We start from the raw sequence: 17,163 nt of genomic DNA on the forward strand, positions 1-17,163 counted from the left end.
TTAAAATTTAAAAAACTATAAAAAATGCGTGACTACAAAAAATGCGTGGCGCACCCATAAGACAAAGGCGGTGGGTGCGCTGGAAGGCACGGATAGTATTTTATTTTTAAAAAGTCTGGCTAAGCAGGTAATCTTCTTACTAAAAGACCTTTTTTTATCATATTATAAAATTTACTTATAATTATAATTATATCTTTTAAATTATATAGTTAATAATACCTAATATATTATTTAAGTAGTCTGCTATCCGCTTTAAATATTTTACTTATAATATATTTAATTAAAAAGTTACTTACCCTATACCCAAGGCTAATTATAACTTAAGTCTTAGGGGGTACAGGTTTTTTACTAATTTTTTTAAAGCCTGTATTACAAGCTGGATTCTGCCCTCTTGCTCCACTAAATTTTGACAGGATTGGCGCGCTTTTCGTGGCATGGTTATTATTTAAATAGTTACGCGTTAAACGCGCGATGATTTTTTGGTGGGTGACCGGATCGACCGGGATGACCTGACTGACCGGGAATTACGTTAAAGGAATGCCAATAGAGGCCCCACTGTTTAAATGGAATCCTGGAATTGGTTTCGATATATAAAATTGTGATTGGTGATCACTGTGTCACGGATCAAAGAACTACTGCTACTAGAAGTGGTAGTTGTAGTATTCATTAACCCGAGATAAATATCTCTCTGGGCATCAACCTTCTATTTCTCTTGTCACATTGCAATGGTTTTTGTGTGCATGTTGAAATAGAGGCGTGGGGCGATCGTATGCTAAATCAAAGGGATATGCAGTTTTTCGTCACAAAGCTGGGCATGAAATCTGAGCACTGGTGCACGGAATAAAATTGTAGCAAATAGCATCCTTACTGGTTAGGACTGCATTTGTGTGCTTTACATCCACTAACAACAAGGAGAGTAGTACGCACTGACCCAGCCAGACAGTATTGCGCGTCCCGGCTAGGGCTTATAAATACCCTCATTTTTCTGGTCGCTTTAGACGTCGGACTTTCATGCGTTCATCTGTTGCTTATATGCTATTCTATGCTTAGCTCAGACCTATCTTTTGCATATGAGGCCCTTTGTTCTAAACAAGAGCCATAGATACGTGGAAATTCATTTCCAGCCCATCTTTCATCTTTTCAGTCGCAGTCACCTAGTACGCCATGTCTAACACGCCCAGTCTCTCTTTTGATCAGCTTCTTGGGACTCCTCCGCCTCCAGGGTTGGCAATGGACAGTATCCGAGCCATGAGATGGGGTGCCAAACATCCCCCAAAAGATCCGCAGGCCTCATTTGTTGGCAAAGTAGTCATGATCTCCGGCGCCAATTCTGGCATAGGTTATCATGCCGCCGAAAAATTTGCCAAGTTGGGTGCATCCAAGGTGATCCTCGCTGTCCGGTCGCCTGCCAAGGGCTACGTGGCCAAGGAGCAGATCGAAGCAGCAATGCGACGCAATGAGAAGTGTGATGACATCGTTGTCATGCAGCTGGATATGAGTGATTTTGAATCTGTCAAGCAATTCGCAACCAAATTGGAGAAGGAAGTCACCGTCGACGGATTGGACGTCGCAATTTTGAATGCCGGCATTGCGGCGCCCAACTATACAGTGATCGAAACGACAGGCTGGGAGTCGTCTCTGCAAGTTAATGTCCTATCGACGGCTTTGCTTGCTATCCTCCTTATGCCTCTACTGCGACGGGCCGCAGCGAGAAGCGGCCAGCCGTCTCAACTGACCATGACAGGTAGCGCGGGGTCCCTTTCCGTGACTCCGGCGGATATACCCATCGATGCGCCGAGCGTGCTGCAGGCCTTGAACGAACCCCGGTCGTTCGGCATAAGATCGACTTACGTCATCTCGAAGCTACTGGTTTTGTATATCATGCGCGGTCTGATTGACAACTATTCGGAGACTGTGTCGCCCGAGGGGCCGATGTGTCAGAATACGCGCCTGCCGATCTCTGTGGCCATCAATGTGATCTGTCCCGGATATACAATCACGAATATCGGTCAAGGCGGTCCCTATTACATGACTGTCATTAATAAATTGTTGCAGATGTATGGGGGGAGATCTGCGGAGGAGGGGAGTCGATCATTGGTGAGCGCAGCGTTACTGGGGGTGAATGGACATGGAAAGTTTTGGTCCCATGATACATTAGTTGAGTGAGTATTCGGTTACACTGCAGGATGGGATGTCATATACTAACATTGAGCGTGTAGCCTTGGATACATGGTCACCAGTGAGGAGGGCCAGAACCTCCAAGCTCGGGTCTGGAAGGAAATCCATGATATTTGCATGACACAGCTTTGAATAGACGCCAGGTGTGAGCATAAACCCTGTTTACAGGGATTGTTTGATGGGTAAAATTGAATTGGAAACGAGCAATTGCCCTTAACAATAATAGCCAATAATAGCCCATAACAGCCCATAATAGGACAAGATACACGGCCCGTACTAAAAGTAAGGCAATTGTATTCCTTTTTCCTGTGTTATAATTAATAAGATCGTTAACAAAAATTGGAGCCCTCTGATTATCCCTCTTCTAGTGGATAACCAGGGTTCTTAAGAATATGGATATTGTCTCTAATTGCAAATATAATGCAAGGTGGCGACATGCAAGAATGGTCAGGCACAATTGTTCGCCAGGATACCTAGCACTCTCAAAGGTGTATGTCCAATTACTGGGCATAGTGATGGGAATCATCAACAGCCTTGCAATTTCTCGGTTCCAGTCTGAGGGAAATTGGCAAAATAATGGGTCCAGTCAACTGGAGTCTACAGCAGTATGCAAGTAAGTGCAAGACTGCCTGGCTGGCTCAACTCTGTGTGTGGGTGTGAAGTCCACAGATGCAGTCCTAACCTCTTATTGGTCACATTGTCTCTCCCCCTGCACCAGCCATCACATCTTATGCCTACTTTTGGGTCGAGCAGCTGCATACCCCTGAATTTTACATACGATACCCCCTCAGCCCCCCATATATTTTGGCATGCACATAAAGGCTGTAAGCGAGGCGACGTGAGCAATAGAACGCTGATACCCAGAGGAATATGTTCTTCTCCATTACGCTCTGATCGAACGAGCACTCAACCTGATCAATTCAAGCAAGTATCAGATAACCTCAGAACTGTTTCTAGAGCGATGGAAGAACATACAAGGAGCTTCGAGCCATTCGATCTGGCATGCTTAGATCATACAGTGGGGCCTGTTTTTATGAACTTTTTCTTGTCTTTCAAACCTGCGAAAATTAAGGAATCTCTGATCTCTATTGAAGAAGGAGTCACTCGCCTTGTAAATAGGCTGCCTTTTCTGGCCGGAGATGTCGTCAATTCCGAAAATGTGGATGGGAGGGTCAATGTAATGCGGATCCAGCCATCTTCGACTCTGATCCGTGAGATCCCCATGATTCACACCAAGCATCATCCTCACCATATTTTACCAAACACGCCACGACAAATTAACCCAGGATCCGATCAGGATCAGAGGTTTGCACCTCTCGATGACTCATATGTTCCTCCAGTCTCGCTGCTGCCTCTGGCCCCAGGACCAAGGCCCGTTGTCCGGTTCCAGACCAACGTTGTCATTGACGGAATCGTATTGGCCTTGGGATTCCACCACAGCGTGTTTGACGCTACGGGAGTCGGACTATTGATCGAGATGTTAGCCACTTGCTGTAGCAGTGACCGCCCAGCTCTGAGCTCCCATATTGAGCTCGAAGAGGAGATCAGATTACGGCGCTCAGTGGACAAGATCGGTAATGGCGCCACAGACCTAGCAAGTCAGCGAGATGAAGTACAAGATCCCAATGGCAGCATAACGGAGTCACCTGCACATGTGCCCATGGGAAATTCAAGTTGGGTCCCGCCGAAGCTGTCCGTCTACTCATTCAATCTCTCAGCAGCAGGCCTCGCACATCTCAAGACTGCTTGCAACAAACTACTGCCTGCCATTCATGCCAGCCAAAACGGTAGTTCACAGTCAGCAGAGAGCGAAGGGGAGAAACTTCAGCAAGAATTCGTCTCCACCAACGATGTCTTGACCGCACTGCTCGCGACCAGCATACATCAAGCTCGCAGCCGCGTAACTGAAACCGAGCTTGTTCCCACCAAAGCGAAGCTTGCTATGGCCGTCAACCTACGCGAGAGGGCCTCTTCTCTTCCCAAGGCATATTTGGGGAACTCCTTGACGGTCACTGAAGCATTTGTTTATTCCCTTGCAGCGACAGATGGGTTTGATGGCGTCCCAGAAAGGCACTACCACCCCGACATCAGAAACGCATTGCTTTTGGAGATCGCGAGAGTAGCACTACAGCTTCGTAAGGGGCTTGCTACAATCGATGACGCATATTTCCGCCAATTTGTATCGCGCCTGCGGGCCAATTTGGATTGGAGCCAGTTGGGTGCGAGCCTTCCGGACACAATGGTGTCGAGTTGGCGGCATCTCAAAGTTTATCGTCTAGACTTTGGCGCGCGTATGGGTCGGGTTGTTGAGTTCCATCCTCAGACTGCCTTGGTAGATGGGATATGTATTATCCAGCCAGAACGTATCGCTCATGAGGACGACTCGGCTGATATGGCCCCGGAGCCTGGGTGGGAAGTTTGCGTTACGCTACAATCCGATGCTATGGAATGCTTTCTTAGGGGTGGTCTGTTTACCTCACTTTCTCAAGGGGCGATCAGAAGGGTTTGAAGCTGTTGAAATAAGCATGAGATAAGTTGATTTAAAGTCATTTTCAGTCTAGTTATGGATATATGCTTGAAGGCCTACAGTACGTAGTGACATCCGAGAAGGCCATCAGTACCAGTTGGTCGGGGATGGGGAGACCAAAGCTTGTCATCACAGTCATTCTCCCTGGAATAAGACGAGATGAGGTACTGGTCGCGATGGCCACGGACCCAGAGAATTATTTTTATAAGAAATTTTACAAACCAAGTGGGGGGTAAATTTTACGATTTGAAGGCATGATTATTGATATCCTAGGATATTGGAACGGACGCTTCGCTCTCGCACCTACATACATATATTTGAACCAGTACCTCTCGGGTCAGTCGAGAATAGCGGTGCAACCTCAGTACATCTGTAGAGGGTCACCAGACGTTAATGTATGTGTGCCCTAGGTGATATTGTGGCTATAGACGCATACTCTTACGGCAGTATCACTGAGAGAAAAAGTAAAAGGATATACAAAGTATCACTTTGTTCGCTGAACGTTACTAATCGCTTGTTCATTGCTCTTCATCCTTCTTTGCCATGCAAGCCAAACAGAGAAGGTAAAGGTTGTAAGCAATACTGTGGACAAGCCGTATATCCAACATCTGTCAGATACTAAGAATGTGAGACGGCCATCGCTCTTAGCCTCTAGAGCGAAGAAGTTGGTGCCGAAGAAGCTGCAGACCAAGCTTGCTGGCAGATAAAGCATTGTGACTATCGAGATAGCATACATTGATTCGCTGTCTCTTCTCGTGTCCCGTGCGATATCAGCATTCTTCCGAGCTATTTCTAGAGAAGTTAGACTATCGCGGGTGGCCGTGAGGTTATAAAGCTGCAATTTTTAGCCCGAAGATTGGCGCAGGGTTTGGGCAAGCGTACCAGTTCAACGAGATTTTGAGCTCTTTGCTTGCGATTTTTGCATCTTCTCTTCCTGTCTTCGCAGAGATGCTGCAAACATAGGAAGGCACTCTTGATGCGGCTCTCGGTCTCGGCGTCAAAGGCAAACTTGGCCCCAAGAGAGGAACACTCCTGGCTAAGCAAGTCGAGGTCCAAAAAGAATCTTGCCTATCAATGAATAATCGTGTTCGTTGGAGTGCTCTAGAGTGATTAAAGCTCGCAGGATTTCGTGTAAATCCTGAACTTGCTGTCCGAATCCATCAGCAGGCCTCGTCTTGATTAAAGTTCCATCCAAGAGTTGTGATTCAATTGCAAGTAGTTTATGGAAGGAGTTATCCAGGGGTTTATTTGTCACCTGCGGCGGAGAATTCTTAGTAATTCAAGGCCTCCAACTACCGAACTCATGAGTCGAACAGGTTTGGATGTATCCAAACCTCCAAACGGTAAACGAATTCGGCTATGAATTTTGTTTGCAGAACGTCGCTTTTACCTATAAAAACTCCAAAGAATTCTTATAACTAGAGAATTCATCATGTTCTTTACCTTTAAAATAATCCCTAGTATTTAATTAGTATTCCTAGCTAGTACGGTATTCAAAAGGGCTAATAGTGAAAAACGGTCTGCGATGCGTTTACAGCCCACTGCGGCGCATAGGCCGCCCGAAGAAAGTCACCACGGAACCGCCATCCATTGCGAACTTTTGCGATCCTTCCATGGAAGGTATCATCGACGCTTCTTCGTTGACCCGTACCTCATCCGTATCGCAAATTCCTGCAACGGCAGACTCCGAAAACAATCCAATCAATTACCAACCAGACAATTTAGAGATCAGTGACTTACTCCTGCAACAACCTACGACGAATACCGCGACCACAGGCACAACACCATACCCCCAGCTCCCCACCGAGCTACGGACATGGACAGCTGTGGAAAAAGGGCATAGTGCAGGTTCGAATACAATCTCTGCGTCAATTTCCGGCTCATCCTCTCCCAACGTCCTGCGCAGAGACCCAAGTCTCACTTCTGAAATCCCTCCAGAGCCAGCGAGAATTCCAGTTCTTTCAGAGGGGGCGCGAGTCAACGGAGAAGCCAGGCAGTTATTCCAAGATCCCAGTCAAACCGCCAACAGTAGCAGAGGCTGCCAAGCGCAGTGTCACATTGCCATTCTTCATCGCCTCGCCTTGATGGAGCACTCTATCGCCATCCAGGCGGAACCGACGACAATTGATTTCATTCGTATCGCTCAACAAGACGTATGCATTCTAGGCGACAGGCTGCTTAATTGCCGAACCGAAGAAAAAGATGGGTGTCTTCAATCGCGCCCATCCAGCATTCTATCTCTAGGAATTCTGGCCGAGCGGGTGATCTTCTTGCTAGAAGACCTTTTTTCGCCGCGTCGCAAGATCTGCCCATGATCGTGACCACGTCTTCCGGACTACATGGTTGATGACGCCTGACACACCGTCCGAGCAGTCTGCCGTCCGCTTTGAACGTTCTACTCGTGGTATATTTGATCAGAGAGTCACTTGCCCTGTACCCGAGGCTAATTGCAACTTAAGTCTCGGGAGGTACAGGTTGTCTACTGCCCCCAAGGCCCGTGCCATCAAGCAGGTTCTACGGCGGCGCATCCGACAGCTATCACGCGTGCTAGCCGATATGGCAGTCTATAGTGCAAGCGGGAATACCCGGAACAGTGACGCGATTATAGATGCAGCAAAAAGCCTGACAGACGACCTCTGCGAACGCATAGGATCACTGCAGGGTCGAGTGGCACTGGCGGACTAGAACGACCATGGTCAATGACGGCACTCCTCACCAGCGGGTAGTTTCAGAAACAATGAGCCCACGGCGCCGGGTCGCAATCCACAACCAGTAGTTTTAAACTCCGCCTATACATGAATTTTTCCCAAATTAAACTTCCTCGAGATTGAACAATATTCGAGGAACCAGTATCGGAATCACCGATTGGCGACAGGGCAACTCAAAAGGCTTGGCGCTTCGGGTACTTTTTTGTAATGTCGCCGATTGGAGAAGAAAAGCACCCTGGGAGACCTTTCCTACTCTCAGGAGAGACCTCCAGTCAGCAATGCATTCTCCGCTCGTTCATTACACAACAGCCCCAACAAACCTAACGGAGCGCTCTGAACTCACATGCCAGTGCCTGGGGCAGACATCTCAAGTCATCCAGACGTTTCCCAATCTTATATCTACCGCAGCAACTTCACAGCCCGTCACTATGTCGGTGGACGATGTCTTGTTCAAAGGGAGCGCGCTGGCTGACCACTGGGAAAGCTTGCATGCCTGCCCCGACGCAGAAGCACATCTGAATCCTCGCATTCTTCAGGCGATGATGAGCGCTGCAGTGCAGACCACAGCGCTATACCAAGCTGCAGTCGAGTGTATGTTTGGTAACGGCGGGGTCGAGGCCAGGGATCTACAGCCCCATGGCGGGGCAGGTATGTCACTCAACGGTAACCCCACATTCCGCTCAACGGCCGGGTCTGGGGCACTAGATGTTTCGGTTCAAGGCTGAAATTGTGGTAGGGCGACGAGGAGCTCGCAGTAACGGTATTCATATGCAAAATGGACCTGCCTTGATTGTTACGAAGGTCCCGGCCCGCTTGGGTAGCATGCTGCTAGATGATGAGCAAACGGAGATCGTGGCCCGGGTGGTCCTGTGTCATGAAACGATGAGGTTGGGCCAGATGTTGCATGATATTGAGGAGGATATGGGCTCCATGCGTGAACGTGATGGGTCGGCCGGAGCAGATCACAACGATGGCGATATTCGGAAAGTAAGGCAGACGACGGCCTTGCTGCTTCGAATTTTCGGCAAGATCAACGATCAGTGGTTACAAGATTGAGGCAGAGAGAGTCACAAAGGGCCGTGACTAGCGGAGTCGAGAAGTGCAGCTGATGATAAGAATCGCGCGACAATCAAACGGTTGCTTTGCAGAACACTGTATATATGAGACGGCGGACTGTGGAGTCACCGCCACGAGCTTCTATCTTTCCAACTAATGTGCCAAATGTCTCATGTGATCATTCTCGTCTCTGAGGCTGCTGAAAGCTAAGTCCGGCCATGATTTGCGCTCCGGATAATTCCATTGGCAGTCTTTATAAGTTCGTCAAACCACCAGCCGAGGTATTGCGAAGGCTATCGCGGGCTTAAAGCCCAATTCAGTGTACCCCATGAGCCACGCCAGTCTATATTTGGCGATAAGTGGCGTAAGGGTCTCGCTGTGTGCTAGTGCAATCTGACCAGTTATCGCTGAGGCAATTCGCACTACATCCCGTCTTTTGCGGCCCACTACGGGCTGGGGCTATAAAAGACTGAAACTGCACTGAAAACTTCACTGCTCAACGAAAATACATCGCTCCATCTGCATCATGGGGCTCTTATCAAACCTGAACGGTCTGGTAGAGGCTAATTTGGAAACCAAAACCATCGCATCTTGTGTGCTTGCATTGTTCGCCTTGTATTGCGCGGGCCTTGCGGTCTACCGACTCTATTTGAGCCCCATTGCACGATTTCCAGGGCCAAAGCTTGCAGCATTGACGTACTGGACCGAAGTCTACTATGAGCTCATTCAGGGTGAAGGGGGACAATATCTTTTCAAATACCGCGAGTGGCACGAGAAATATGGTATTTCTTAATCTACGCATGAGCGGAAGATCTTGAAAGCACTTAGCAGCACGAACTAATAGATCATAGGACCAATTATCAGGATCAACCCGCGGGAGCTGCACATTCAAGATGCCTCGTTCTTCGAGACACTCTACATGTCTGGAAAGCCCGCAAACAAACTCAAGGAACTAGAGCACCGTTTCAACAACCATACCTCAGCAATCTCCACACCTGACCACTATGTGCATCGGACGCGACGCAACGCTCTGAATCCGTTCTTCTCCAAGCGCAGGATCTCCGAGCGCGTACCTCTCATCAAACGCCAAATGGACGAGATCTGCCAGCGTCTAGAGAAGGAATTCCGAGACACTGGCCGAGTGCTTGTTGTGAACGACATGTTTGGCTGTTGGACTACGGACATCATCGTTGAATACTGTTTCGAAAGGCAGTATAACTTTATCCGAGAACCCGATTTTAAGTCTGGCTTTGTGGATGTTATGATGGATCTCGTGGAGCCGATTCTTTGGGTTACCCATTTCCCTTGGATCATGAAGCTCATGCAGAGTCTGCCCGACTCGGTGGTTAGCTGGCTTAATCCCGGCATGAAGAACGTCCTGGACTTCAACGATGTAAGAGATATATAAACTGTCTCTGCGTGGTCAATCGCTAACAACTTCAAAGGAAATGCTCACCCAAGTCAACGAAGCCTTAGGACATGCTCAAGAGGTAGACACCAAAAACCAACGGCCGGAAACGATCCTCACTTCCATCATCCAATCTGATGTTCCTCGGTCCGAAGTTGCGCCTGAGCGTCTTCAGCATGAAGCGATTAGTCTCATGGGAGCAGGCATTGAGACTACCATGCGTGCACTAACTCTCTCCATATTCCATATCACCAATACGCCATGGGTCAATCAGCGACTGCGCGAAGAGCTCAAAGACGCCATTCCAGATCCAGCCAATCTACCTTCGTGGGAAGCCTTAGAGCAACTGCCTTTTTTTGCGGCCTGTATCAACGAATGTAAGTTATACCGCTCGCTCACAACAAGAGTCCTACCTTGATTGACCCGGCTGATATGTCCAGCTCTCCGCCTCTCCTACGGAGCCTCCGGGCGCCTCCCGCGCATCCATGAAAACGAACCCATCCAGTACAAAGAGCACATCATCCCCGCCGGTACCGTCGTCAGCATGAACATCTTCAGCGTTGCGCACGACGAGAGCATATTTCCCGATTCGTTTACCTACAACCCTGCACGTTGGCTGAACAATCCTCGTGCACCAGACGGCCGACTGCTGACTCGGTACCTGGTATCCTTCTCACGCGGTCCACGGTCTTGTGTGGGAATGCAGCTGGCCTATGCGGAGCTATATATCGGACTCGCGAGCCTTATCCGGAGATTCGACTTTGAGTTATGCGAGACGGATCGCTCTGATGTTGATCTGGCTAGAGATCGCTTCATTCCTCGCGCTAAGGCGGCGAGTAAAGGCGTCCGGGTGCTGGTGAAGTGACGCATCGCATCCTGCCCGTGGCGCTACGACTGACCGTGAAAACCTAAGGGCCCAGGGTCCTCCGAGCGAGTGGTATGTAAAGAGGGTCAACAATTCGACAGAGAAAGGGGCTGCAAGCTCCAGCTTCTGGTCGCGACAGCGCCTTAGCACCTAACCTACCCGCGAATATGAACTTATCAAGGCAATCCGGATGCATTCTCAAGACTAGCCTAATCGCGGAGCGGAGTGGGATAGTCAATCGCGAATACCTACTACCTACCACCTACGTAGGGCTCCGACATGTGGTTACCGTAAAGTGTATGGTGCCGGTGAGCATATCTCGGAATGAACTCATTGCTACGGTACGGTATTGGTAGGTCATCATAGATTCAACTCTATCCAGATTGTCCCTGCTCGTACGAAGCATACCTAGGTACGGAGTACTACCGTGGAATTAATCTGAACTCACCCCAAGAGAGCTCTCTTCCACCATTCCATTCCACCACATCCCGCAGACTTTAACTTTCTACCGCCACTTGTACTTGACCAGATTGTTCAAGACCCATACTGTATTTCAGGTGATTTCCACAAAAGAATCAAAGTTAATTATTAAAAAAAAAAAAAAGAGAGAAAGAAAAAAGAATGCTGCGGACGCGGTTCGAACGCGCGAGGATTTCTCCATTGGATTTCTTAAGGAAAAATGAAAAATGAATTTTTCTTTCTCTTAAGGCCAACGCCTTAACCACTCGGCCACCGCAGCGTTCCGTTATTTTTTAATGCTGGTTTATGCAACTGGTGTAAAGATTTGCACTATTTTATCATGAGGACAAACCCCCTTTCCCACCTGCATGTTTTTAGCACAACCCCGGTTCTTTCAACACCTGCTTGCCCTTATAGACAAGGACTCTCTTGAGCACTAGAGCCCTCGGACTCTCGAAGACTTACACTGCAATCGATTGAAATTTCCTTTCCGTCTCTCCAGACCATATTTTCGCGAGAAGGTGAAAGAGGGACCACGTAGAAAGTAGGGGGTTTTGGGATTCTCCACTGAATTGAAGCGTGGTGCATATTTATATAATAAGATAGCGTGTCACTATATCGCCCACTCACAACGTCATGAAAATATTAAAAACACTAGCCAATTCATCAAGTGAGACCTTGTCCGTATGCTGGTAGAAGCAAGACCGGCGCTGACTCTCGCCGCCATAGGCCTGGGTCACCGTCCCAACCGGGGAAGCGCCAGGTGACCCATAGCATCGCGCGGTGAACCCATTCGACACTGTGCCTTTCGTAATAGTAGGCCAAGGGGCCTGACCGTGGCAGAACTTGAAGAAGTCCTCAGCAAAGCACGTGCCGACTGCTTGCTGTTCTGGGGAAAGGAATTCACGGAAGTTCTGGAAGAGGTAGGCGAGATCCAGAATGTGGTTCGTTTGGCCTTTCCACTGTCCTTCCCATGGGTTTGCCTCGTTGAAGTAGTATACGTACGCATTTCCTTTCCATCCCTGCGCGAATGTCAATGCGGGGGTGAAGAACAGGACGTCGTTGATGTAATCCAGGACAGCAGGGAAAGCGTCTTCATCACTAGTGTTTTGGTCCGCAATTCCGTACGACTTCAAGATCTCACCGACAACACCTGGTTGGGTTGGAAGAGCGGTATTCAGGGCTGTAATAAACTTTCTGGCACACCCATTTCTGATATGCGGGAAGAGGAAGGCGATAATGCTTGCCTGGAAGGCTTATCAGACCATGGTCCAAATTACGGGCTGATCACTTACATCCATCTGGGCATCTCCGACCATTAGGTCGTGACACCAATTCTTGCCTTTCGGTACGTCTGAGTTTGTATCTCCAACCTGGGCGTGCGAGGGAGCAGATGGAACAATGTCGCCATCAATGGCCGGAGACGAGAGAATAGTCGGTGGAAGCCGAGAGACGATTTCGCCGCCTGGAGTCTCAAGTAAGGCCTTGATCCTCTCTTTAGGGCTCGCATCGGACAGTCCCAGAGCCGAGATTGCTTTCTGATAGTTCTGCTCATGTGCTTCGTAGGGTAAAGGCTGACTGAGAAAGTATGTTCCACTCATTGCGATCGCCCGTTTGAAGAGCGGTACCTCGGAGTTCAAGTGGTAGGTAACAGATGCTGGCCATGGTTAGATTTGTAGCTATAACCGGGGTACTGACATACCTCCGCCTGCGCTCATTCCTGCCAAAGTGATGTTGTCTGCGTCACCGCCAAACGCATGAATGTGCTTTCGGACCCATTCGATGGCCACCCGCTGATCTCTTAGGCCATTGTTCGCTTTATAGCCAGCATTGCGCAGCTCCTCGGAGGTCAAGAACCCAAAGGCTCCCAAGCGATAGCTAGTATCCGCATCAGCGTAAGTCTCTGACTAGAGTAGAAATCTTACTTGATAGAAACTGCAACTATAGGCAGCTTCTTTTCGACAGATAGCTGAACCAATCTCGTGTAATCAAATTGAGGCCATGAATTCGCACCGATAACAAGGCCTCCGCCGTGGATGAAGAGAAATACCGGGAGACGTGAAGATGAGGTGGTATCAACAGGGACAGCGATGTTCAAGTTCAGACAGTCCAAGTCCGATTGCGGAAGCTCCTTCTTAGGTAGGGTTTGCTGGACATGCATTAATTCAAGGTCACATCCTATTGGGAGTGAGACGGCAGTAGGGCTGCCGCTTATTAGTCGCGTAAGTCGCAACAGCATATAGGCAAGGCACTCTCACCCATCTTTTGTCGCGTCGAGAGCACCCTCGCGGCTGTCGACTGGGACTGCGTCTGCCAGTCTGTCCTTAAGCGTGGCATATTTGATTCCTAGGTACTGCGTGACACCATCGCTGACTTTCCCATGGATTGTTCCAAGATCTACCGTTTGAAGAGTCGCCGCCATCATGAAAGCTAATTGTTCGTCCGGAGGCTAGAAGGAAGTCGCCGACCTAAGGTGGTTCGTTCGACACCGAGACGCGGGGGAACGTTGAGTCTGTTCGGTTCCTGAGGGGGAAACCCGGCCCCACCAGAACGCGCCCATGTTCTCCAAAGTCTCAGGAATCGTCGCAGCACATCAGTAAAGTCCATGCTTCTCCAAGTATTGTTTTTACTACATCGAATCTCGAGGTACCTGCGGACCGATCATTCGTTATCGATCCCGCTACGCCTACAATTCCCTCCGACCGATCCGTTTACCTATACCAACGGTCGGGATTCCCCCATGGCCATCGCCTCATTGTATTCGTGGGGAACGCGTCGCCGCTAGGGACCGGCAGGGCTCATAATATCATAATCGACCGTGCCAGAAACTGTGCCTCCGCCGCCGAGAGTAGACCTGCGAGCGTCGCAAGTGAGCATAGGAAATCAGTCAGGATCATAGGGCCAGAAGCATGCCCACTGTCAAAAATTCTCCGACCTTGTGATGGCACTTACCATGATGGCTGATGGCAAAAAGAAAAGAAAGCAAGATAGTGGTCAGAGGTGCGGAGGTACGGTGGAGTCAGCCGGACGTGCGACTGCAGCGAGTCTTCTGCGCCTTCCACCTGACTCCTACACACTCTCTCCTCCATCCACTCAAGCCCATCCTAGAACTGGAACACCCTAAAGCGCGGTGAAGAGCACATGCCTTGCTCATCCAAATGCAGATGCCACATTTCCGCTCATTGAGCCGTTGCCCGTTGCCCTGATTCTGGACGTGGTCGAAGGCTACCCTCCTCATACTATCGCTCTTCTCGAAGCCAATATCGGGCAATTTGTTTCCTTAAAACAAACCCTCCAAAGGCCTGCCGTCTGATACTAGAGACCGTGAGCGATCCGAGTCTCTTGAGATCACATCTTCGCCCCTTCTGATGCTCTCCTGTCATCGTTGCACAGTGCGAAAATCAGCAAGCCTTTGTCGCCATCTGAGCATTGCCGAGCATTCGAAGCTATCATATTTTACGTGACTAGGTGGCAAAAAGTTCGAGGCATTCGGCTTACCGTGCCTGTCTTTACTATGACACGCATAATTTGCAGGAATGCGGAGATGCTCCTTACGGGAGTCGCATTGTTTACACCCGCTGCGGCGCGTTGAAACAGTCCGCATCATTCTTCTCTGTTTCCATACCCGCCCCCAAACGGACCCAAACAATCTCCGACAGCAGGTTTTGAGGTTACAACGGCGGACAACTCGTGGGGTGGCATGGCAGAAAGGTTGGCTCCTGACCAGGGTTTATTTATTTTTAATCTAAGTGGTTCTGCAGGGGCCAAAAACGAGCAAATCACCACCGCATGATCAGTGCCGGTCTCCATCCGCCACGGCGCTAAGAAGAACCCTAGGACGAACCCCTGGGCTAGAGCAGGACTAAGGATCGCGCTGCACCATCAGCAGGCTTGGTTGCTCGGCATAATTGGATGCTGGCATCAGACCAACCAGACAACGCCTGATGCAGATATTAAATAGGCTTTCCACCTCGTGGTCCTTTGAGACGCTCTCCCTATTTTTCTCATGCAGTGATACCGACGGCTCGCTTCTCTGAGATCGTCCATCATGAAGCTCAATCGCATTTTGGCTGGGGTCTCGGGTCTCTCCTTTGTTTACGCAGCATCGATCTCTGCGCCGCGTACTCTGGGACATGGTCCGAAGCTTGAGGGGCGTCAGAGCACGGCAGTATGCAGTGCGAGCGATGCGACGTATAGTTCGGAGGAAATGCCAGCAGGAGAGTACACCGACTGGGGCGTGCTGGGCCTCGACGATGTGGCGTCGGGTCAACAGTTTGTTACCATCGTCAACTTGACCCCGCACAGGTTCAAGCTCGATAGCACGCATTCTTACCAAATGGATACTTTTGACTGGGGTGACATTCCGTCCGGCCGTTCCCGACAGAACAGTGTATACTACTCGACCAGTCTGACCGCGAATCCCGTCGATACCGGCGGCGAAGCATACTACTCGATTGAGGGAACGAGCAAAAAGTTTGAGATCCGAGCGACAACACATATCCCGGACACGTATTGGCGCCGCACGGTCATCGATTTAAGCGATATGGGCCTGGGCCAGCGTGAATACCTGGACCCTAGAGCGGAGGTGCCGGTTACTCTGGTTATTACTGGCAGTGATAGTCACGGATTCATGGCATCTCTCACCCACGGCAGCGGCAACTGGATGAAGCAAATGTACGATGTCATTAAGGACAGGCCGCTGCAACATCTGGCCATGCCCGGAACGCACGACTCTGGCATGAGCACCATCAGCGGTGAGATCGTTTCAATTGGCAGCGCGGCCAACACGCAGACCCAAGGTCTCAACCTCTACGACCAGCTCCGCGTGGGTGCCCGATGGTTCGATTTGCGCATCATGAGCGTCCACCAGTCGGACACGGCCGATTACGCTTTTTGGATTGCCCACGTCAACGACGAAAACTCCGATATTCCGATCGGCAACACCGGAGAGAGCCTGACCGATGTAATCAGCGAGATCAACCAGTTCACGTCCGAGAACCCGGGAGAGATCATATTCTTGAAACTGCGCTACCTCATTGGCATCAAGAGGCTTCCCGGCGGAGCAATCAGCTGGGACGAAGGGATCGCAAACGATTTCCTCACCGAGCTCAAAAAGATCAACAACCGCTGCGGCAACCTCGACACGGCGACTCCATTCCAGCAGCAACCAGCATCTTACTTCATGGACCAAAACGACGGCTCTGGTTGCGTTCTCTTTATCCTAGACACCTCAAACGTTCCCTCCGGCGTCACAAGCACTTCCCCTTCAGACGGTATCTACCCCGCCTCAGTGATGGCCGTCACAGATCACTGGTCCGACCTCTCCACAACCCAGCCAGTGGCCGAAGACCAGATTGCAACATGGTCAGCCATCAACCGCGCCTCCCCCTTCACAAACGACCAGTTCCTGATCGCCCAGTGGCTCGTCTCAGCAGACGCCCTGCAAACAACAGCCCTAACAATCCAGAAAATCGCGATTATGCCCACGAACCCAGCCCTATACTGGGCGGGCGTGAACGCCATGAGTCCCACCAAATGGCCGAACGTCCTACTGGTCGATTACATCGGTGTCGTGATCCCCGACCAGTTCGAATGGAACCAGCTCAGCGCCGAACTGTACACCCTAGCCATCGGACTCAATCTGTACATGCTCAGTGAGAACTGCGATGTCAGCGAGCAGCGTTCGCCGCTGCTGCCGTCTGCGAGTGCGTCTACGTCTTCTGCAAAGATTGCACTCCAAAATATCAAGCCCGAGTGGAACGGCATTATCTTTGCGAATGGGACCGTGCTTGATGACGTGCCTGCTGATCTGCATTTTGGGCGTGTTGATATCCTCAAGAACGGGACGGTCTTTGGGAATGGGACGGTGCTTGAGCGGGATGTGAGAAATCCTTATTTGTAGATACCTTGTCTTTGTTAAGCTTTTGGTGTGGATGGTCTTATTTATACCTTGGTAATTATC

General features: G+C 49.9%; 6 protein-coding genes and 1 non-coding gene across 7 annotated transcripts; 5 read left to right on the top strand and 2 right to left on the bottom strand.

Moving 5' to 3' along the window:
* Positions 1-1,164: 1,164 nt before the first annotated feature.
* On the top strand, positions 1,165-2,310 carry BDW74DRAFT_170128 (uncharacterized protein; the record flags this gene model as incomplete). The annotated part of the gene is made up of 2 exons (XM_073727109.1): positions 1,165-2,162; positions 2,220-2,310. The coding sequence occupies 2 exons, from the start codon at positions 1,165-1,167 to the stop codon at positions 2,308-2,310; spliced, it is 1,089 nt and encodes a 362-aa protein (XP_073580134.1).
* A 677-nt stretch (positions 2,311-2,987) lies between these two features.
* On the top strand, positions 2,988-4,687 carry BDW74DRAFT_187643 (uncharacterized protein; the record flags this gene model as incomplete). Its single annotated transcript, XM_073731531.1, has 2 exons — positions 2,988-3,002; positions 3,371-4,687. 2 exons carry the CDS (start codon positions 2,988-2,990, stop codon positions 4,685-4,687), a joined length of 1,332 nt encoding a protein of 443 aa, XP_073580135.1.
* Positions 4,688-7,691: 3,004 nt separating this feature from the next.
* BDW74DRAFT_159938 (uncharacterized protein) lies at positions 7,692-8,510 on the top strand (the record flags this gene model as incomplete). The annotated part of the gene is made up of 2 exons (XM_073725538.1): positions 7,692-8,061; positions 8,150-8,510. The coding sequence occupies 2 exons, from the start codon at positions 7,692-7,694 to the stop codon at positions 8,467-8,469; spliced, it is 690 nt and encodes a 229-aa protein (XP_073580136.1). The 3' UTR covers positions 8,470-8,510.
* A 441-nt stretch (positions 8,511-8,951) lies between these two features.
* Positions 8,952-11,050, top strand: BDW74DRAFT_187646 (cytochrome P450). The gene is made up of 4 exons (XM_073731532.1): positions 8,952-9,251; positions 9,321-9,862; positions 9,915-10,254; positions 10,318-11,050. The coding sequence occupies exons 1-4, from the start codon at positions 8,996-8,998 to the stop codon at positions 10,740-10,742; spliced, it is 1,563 nt and encodes a 520-aa protein (XP_073580137.1). The 5' UTR covers positions 8,952-8,995; the 3' UTR covers positions 10,743-11,050.
* Positions 11,051-11,364: 314 nt separating this feature from the next.
* Positions 11,365-11,481, bottom strand: BDW74DRAFT_t173. Its single transcript has one exon. It is a non-coding gene; the product is annotated as a tRNA-Leu (tRNA).
* A 346-nt stretch (positions 11,482-11,827) lies between these two features.
* On the bottom strand, positions 11,828-13,623 carry BDW74DRAFT_187648 (putative carboxylesterase; the record flags this gene model as incomplete). The annotated part of the gene is made up of 5 exons (XM_073731533.1): positions 11,828-12,448; positions 12,497-12,858; positions 12,904-13,079; positions 13,127-13,405; positions 13,460-13,623. The coding sequence occupies 5 exons, from the start codon at positions 13,621-13,623 to the stop codon at positions 11,828-11,830; spliced, it is 1,602 nt and encodes a 533-aa protein (XP_073580138.1).
* A 1,626-nt stretch (positions 13,624-15,249) lies between these two features.
* BDW74DRAFT_187650 (phosphatidylinositol-specific phospholipase C domain-containing protein) lies at positions 15,250-17,112 on the top strand (the record flags this gene model as incomplete). Its single annotated transcript, XM_073731534.1, has 2 exons — positions 15,250-15,369; positions 15,406-17,112. The coding sequence occupies 2 exons, from the start codon at positions 15,250-15,252 to the stop codon at positions 17,101-17,103; spliced, it is 1,818 nt and encodes a 605-aa protein (XP_073580139.1). The 3' UTR covers positions 17,104-17,112.
* Between the last annotated feature and the right edge of the window lie 51 nt (positions 17,113-17,163).

Source organism: Aspergillus multicolor (assembly GCF_047715735.1).
Source record: "Aspergillus multicolor strain CBS 133.54 unplaced genomic scaffold BDW74scaffold_30, whole genome shotgun sequence".
NCBI classification, from domain to species: Eukaryota; Fungi; Ascomycota; class Eurotiomycetes; order Eurotiales; family Aspergillaceae; genus Aspergillus; species Aspergillus multicolor.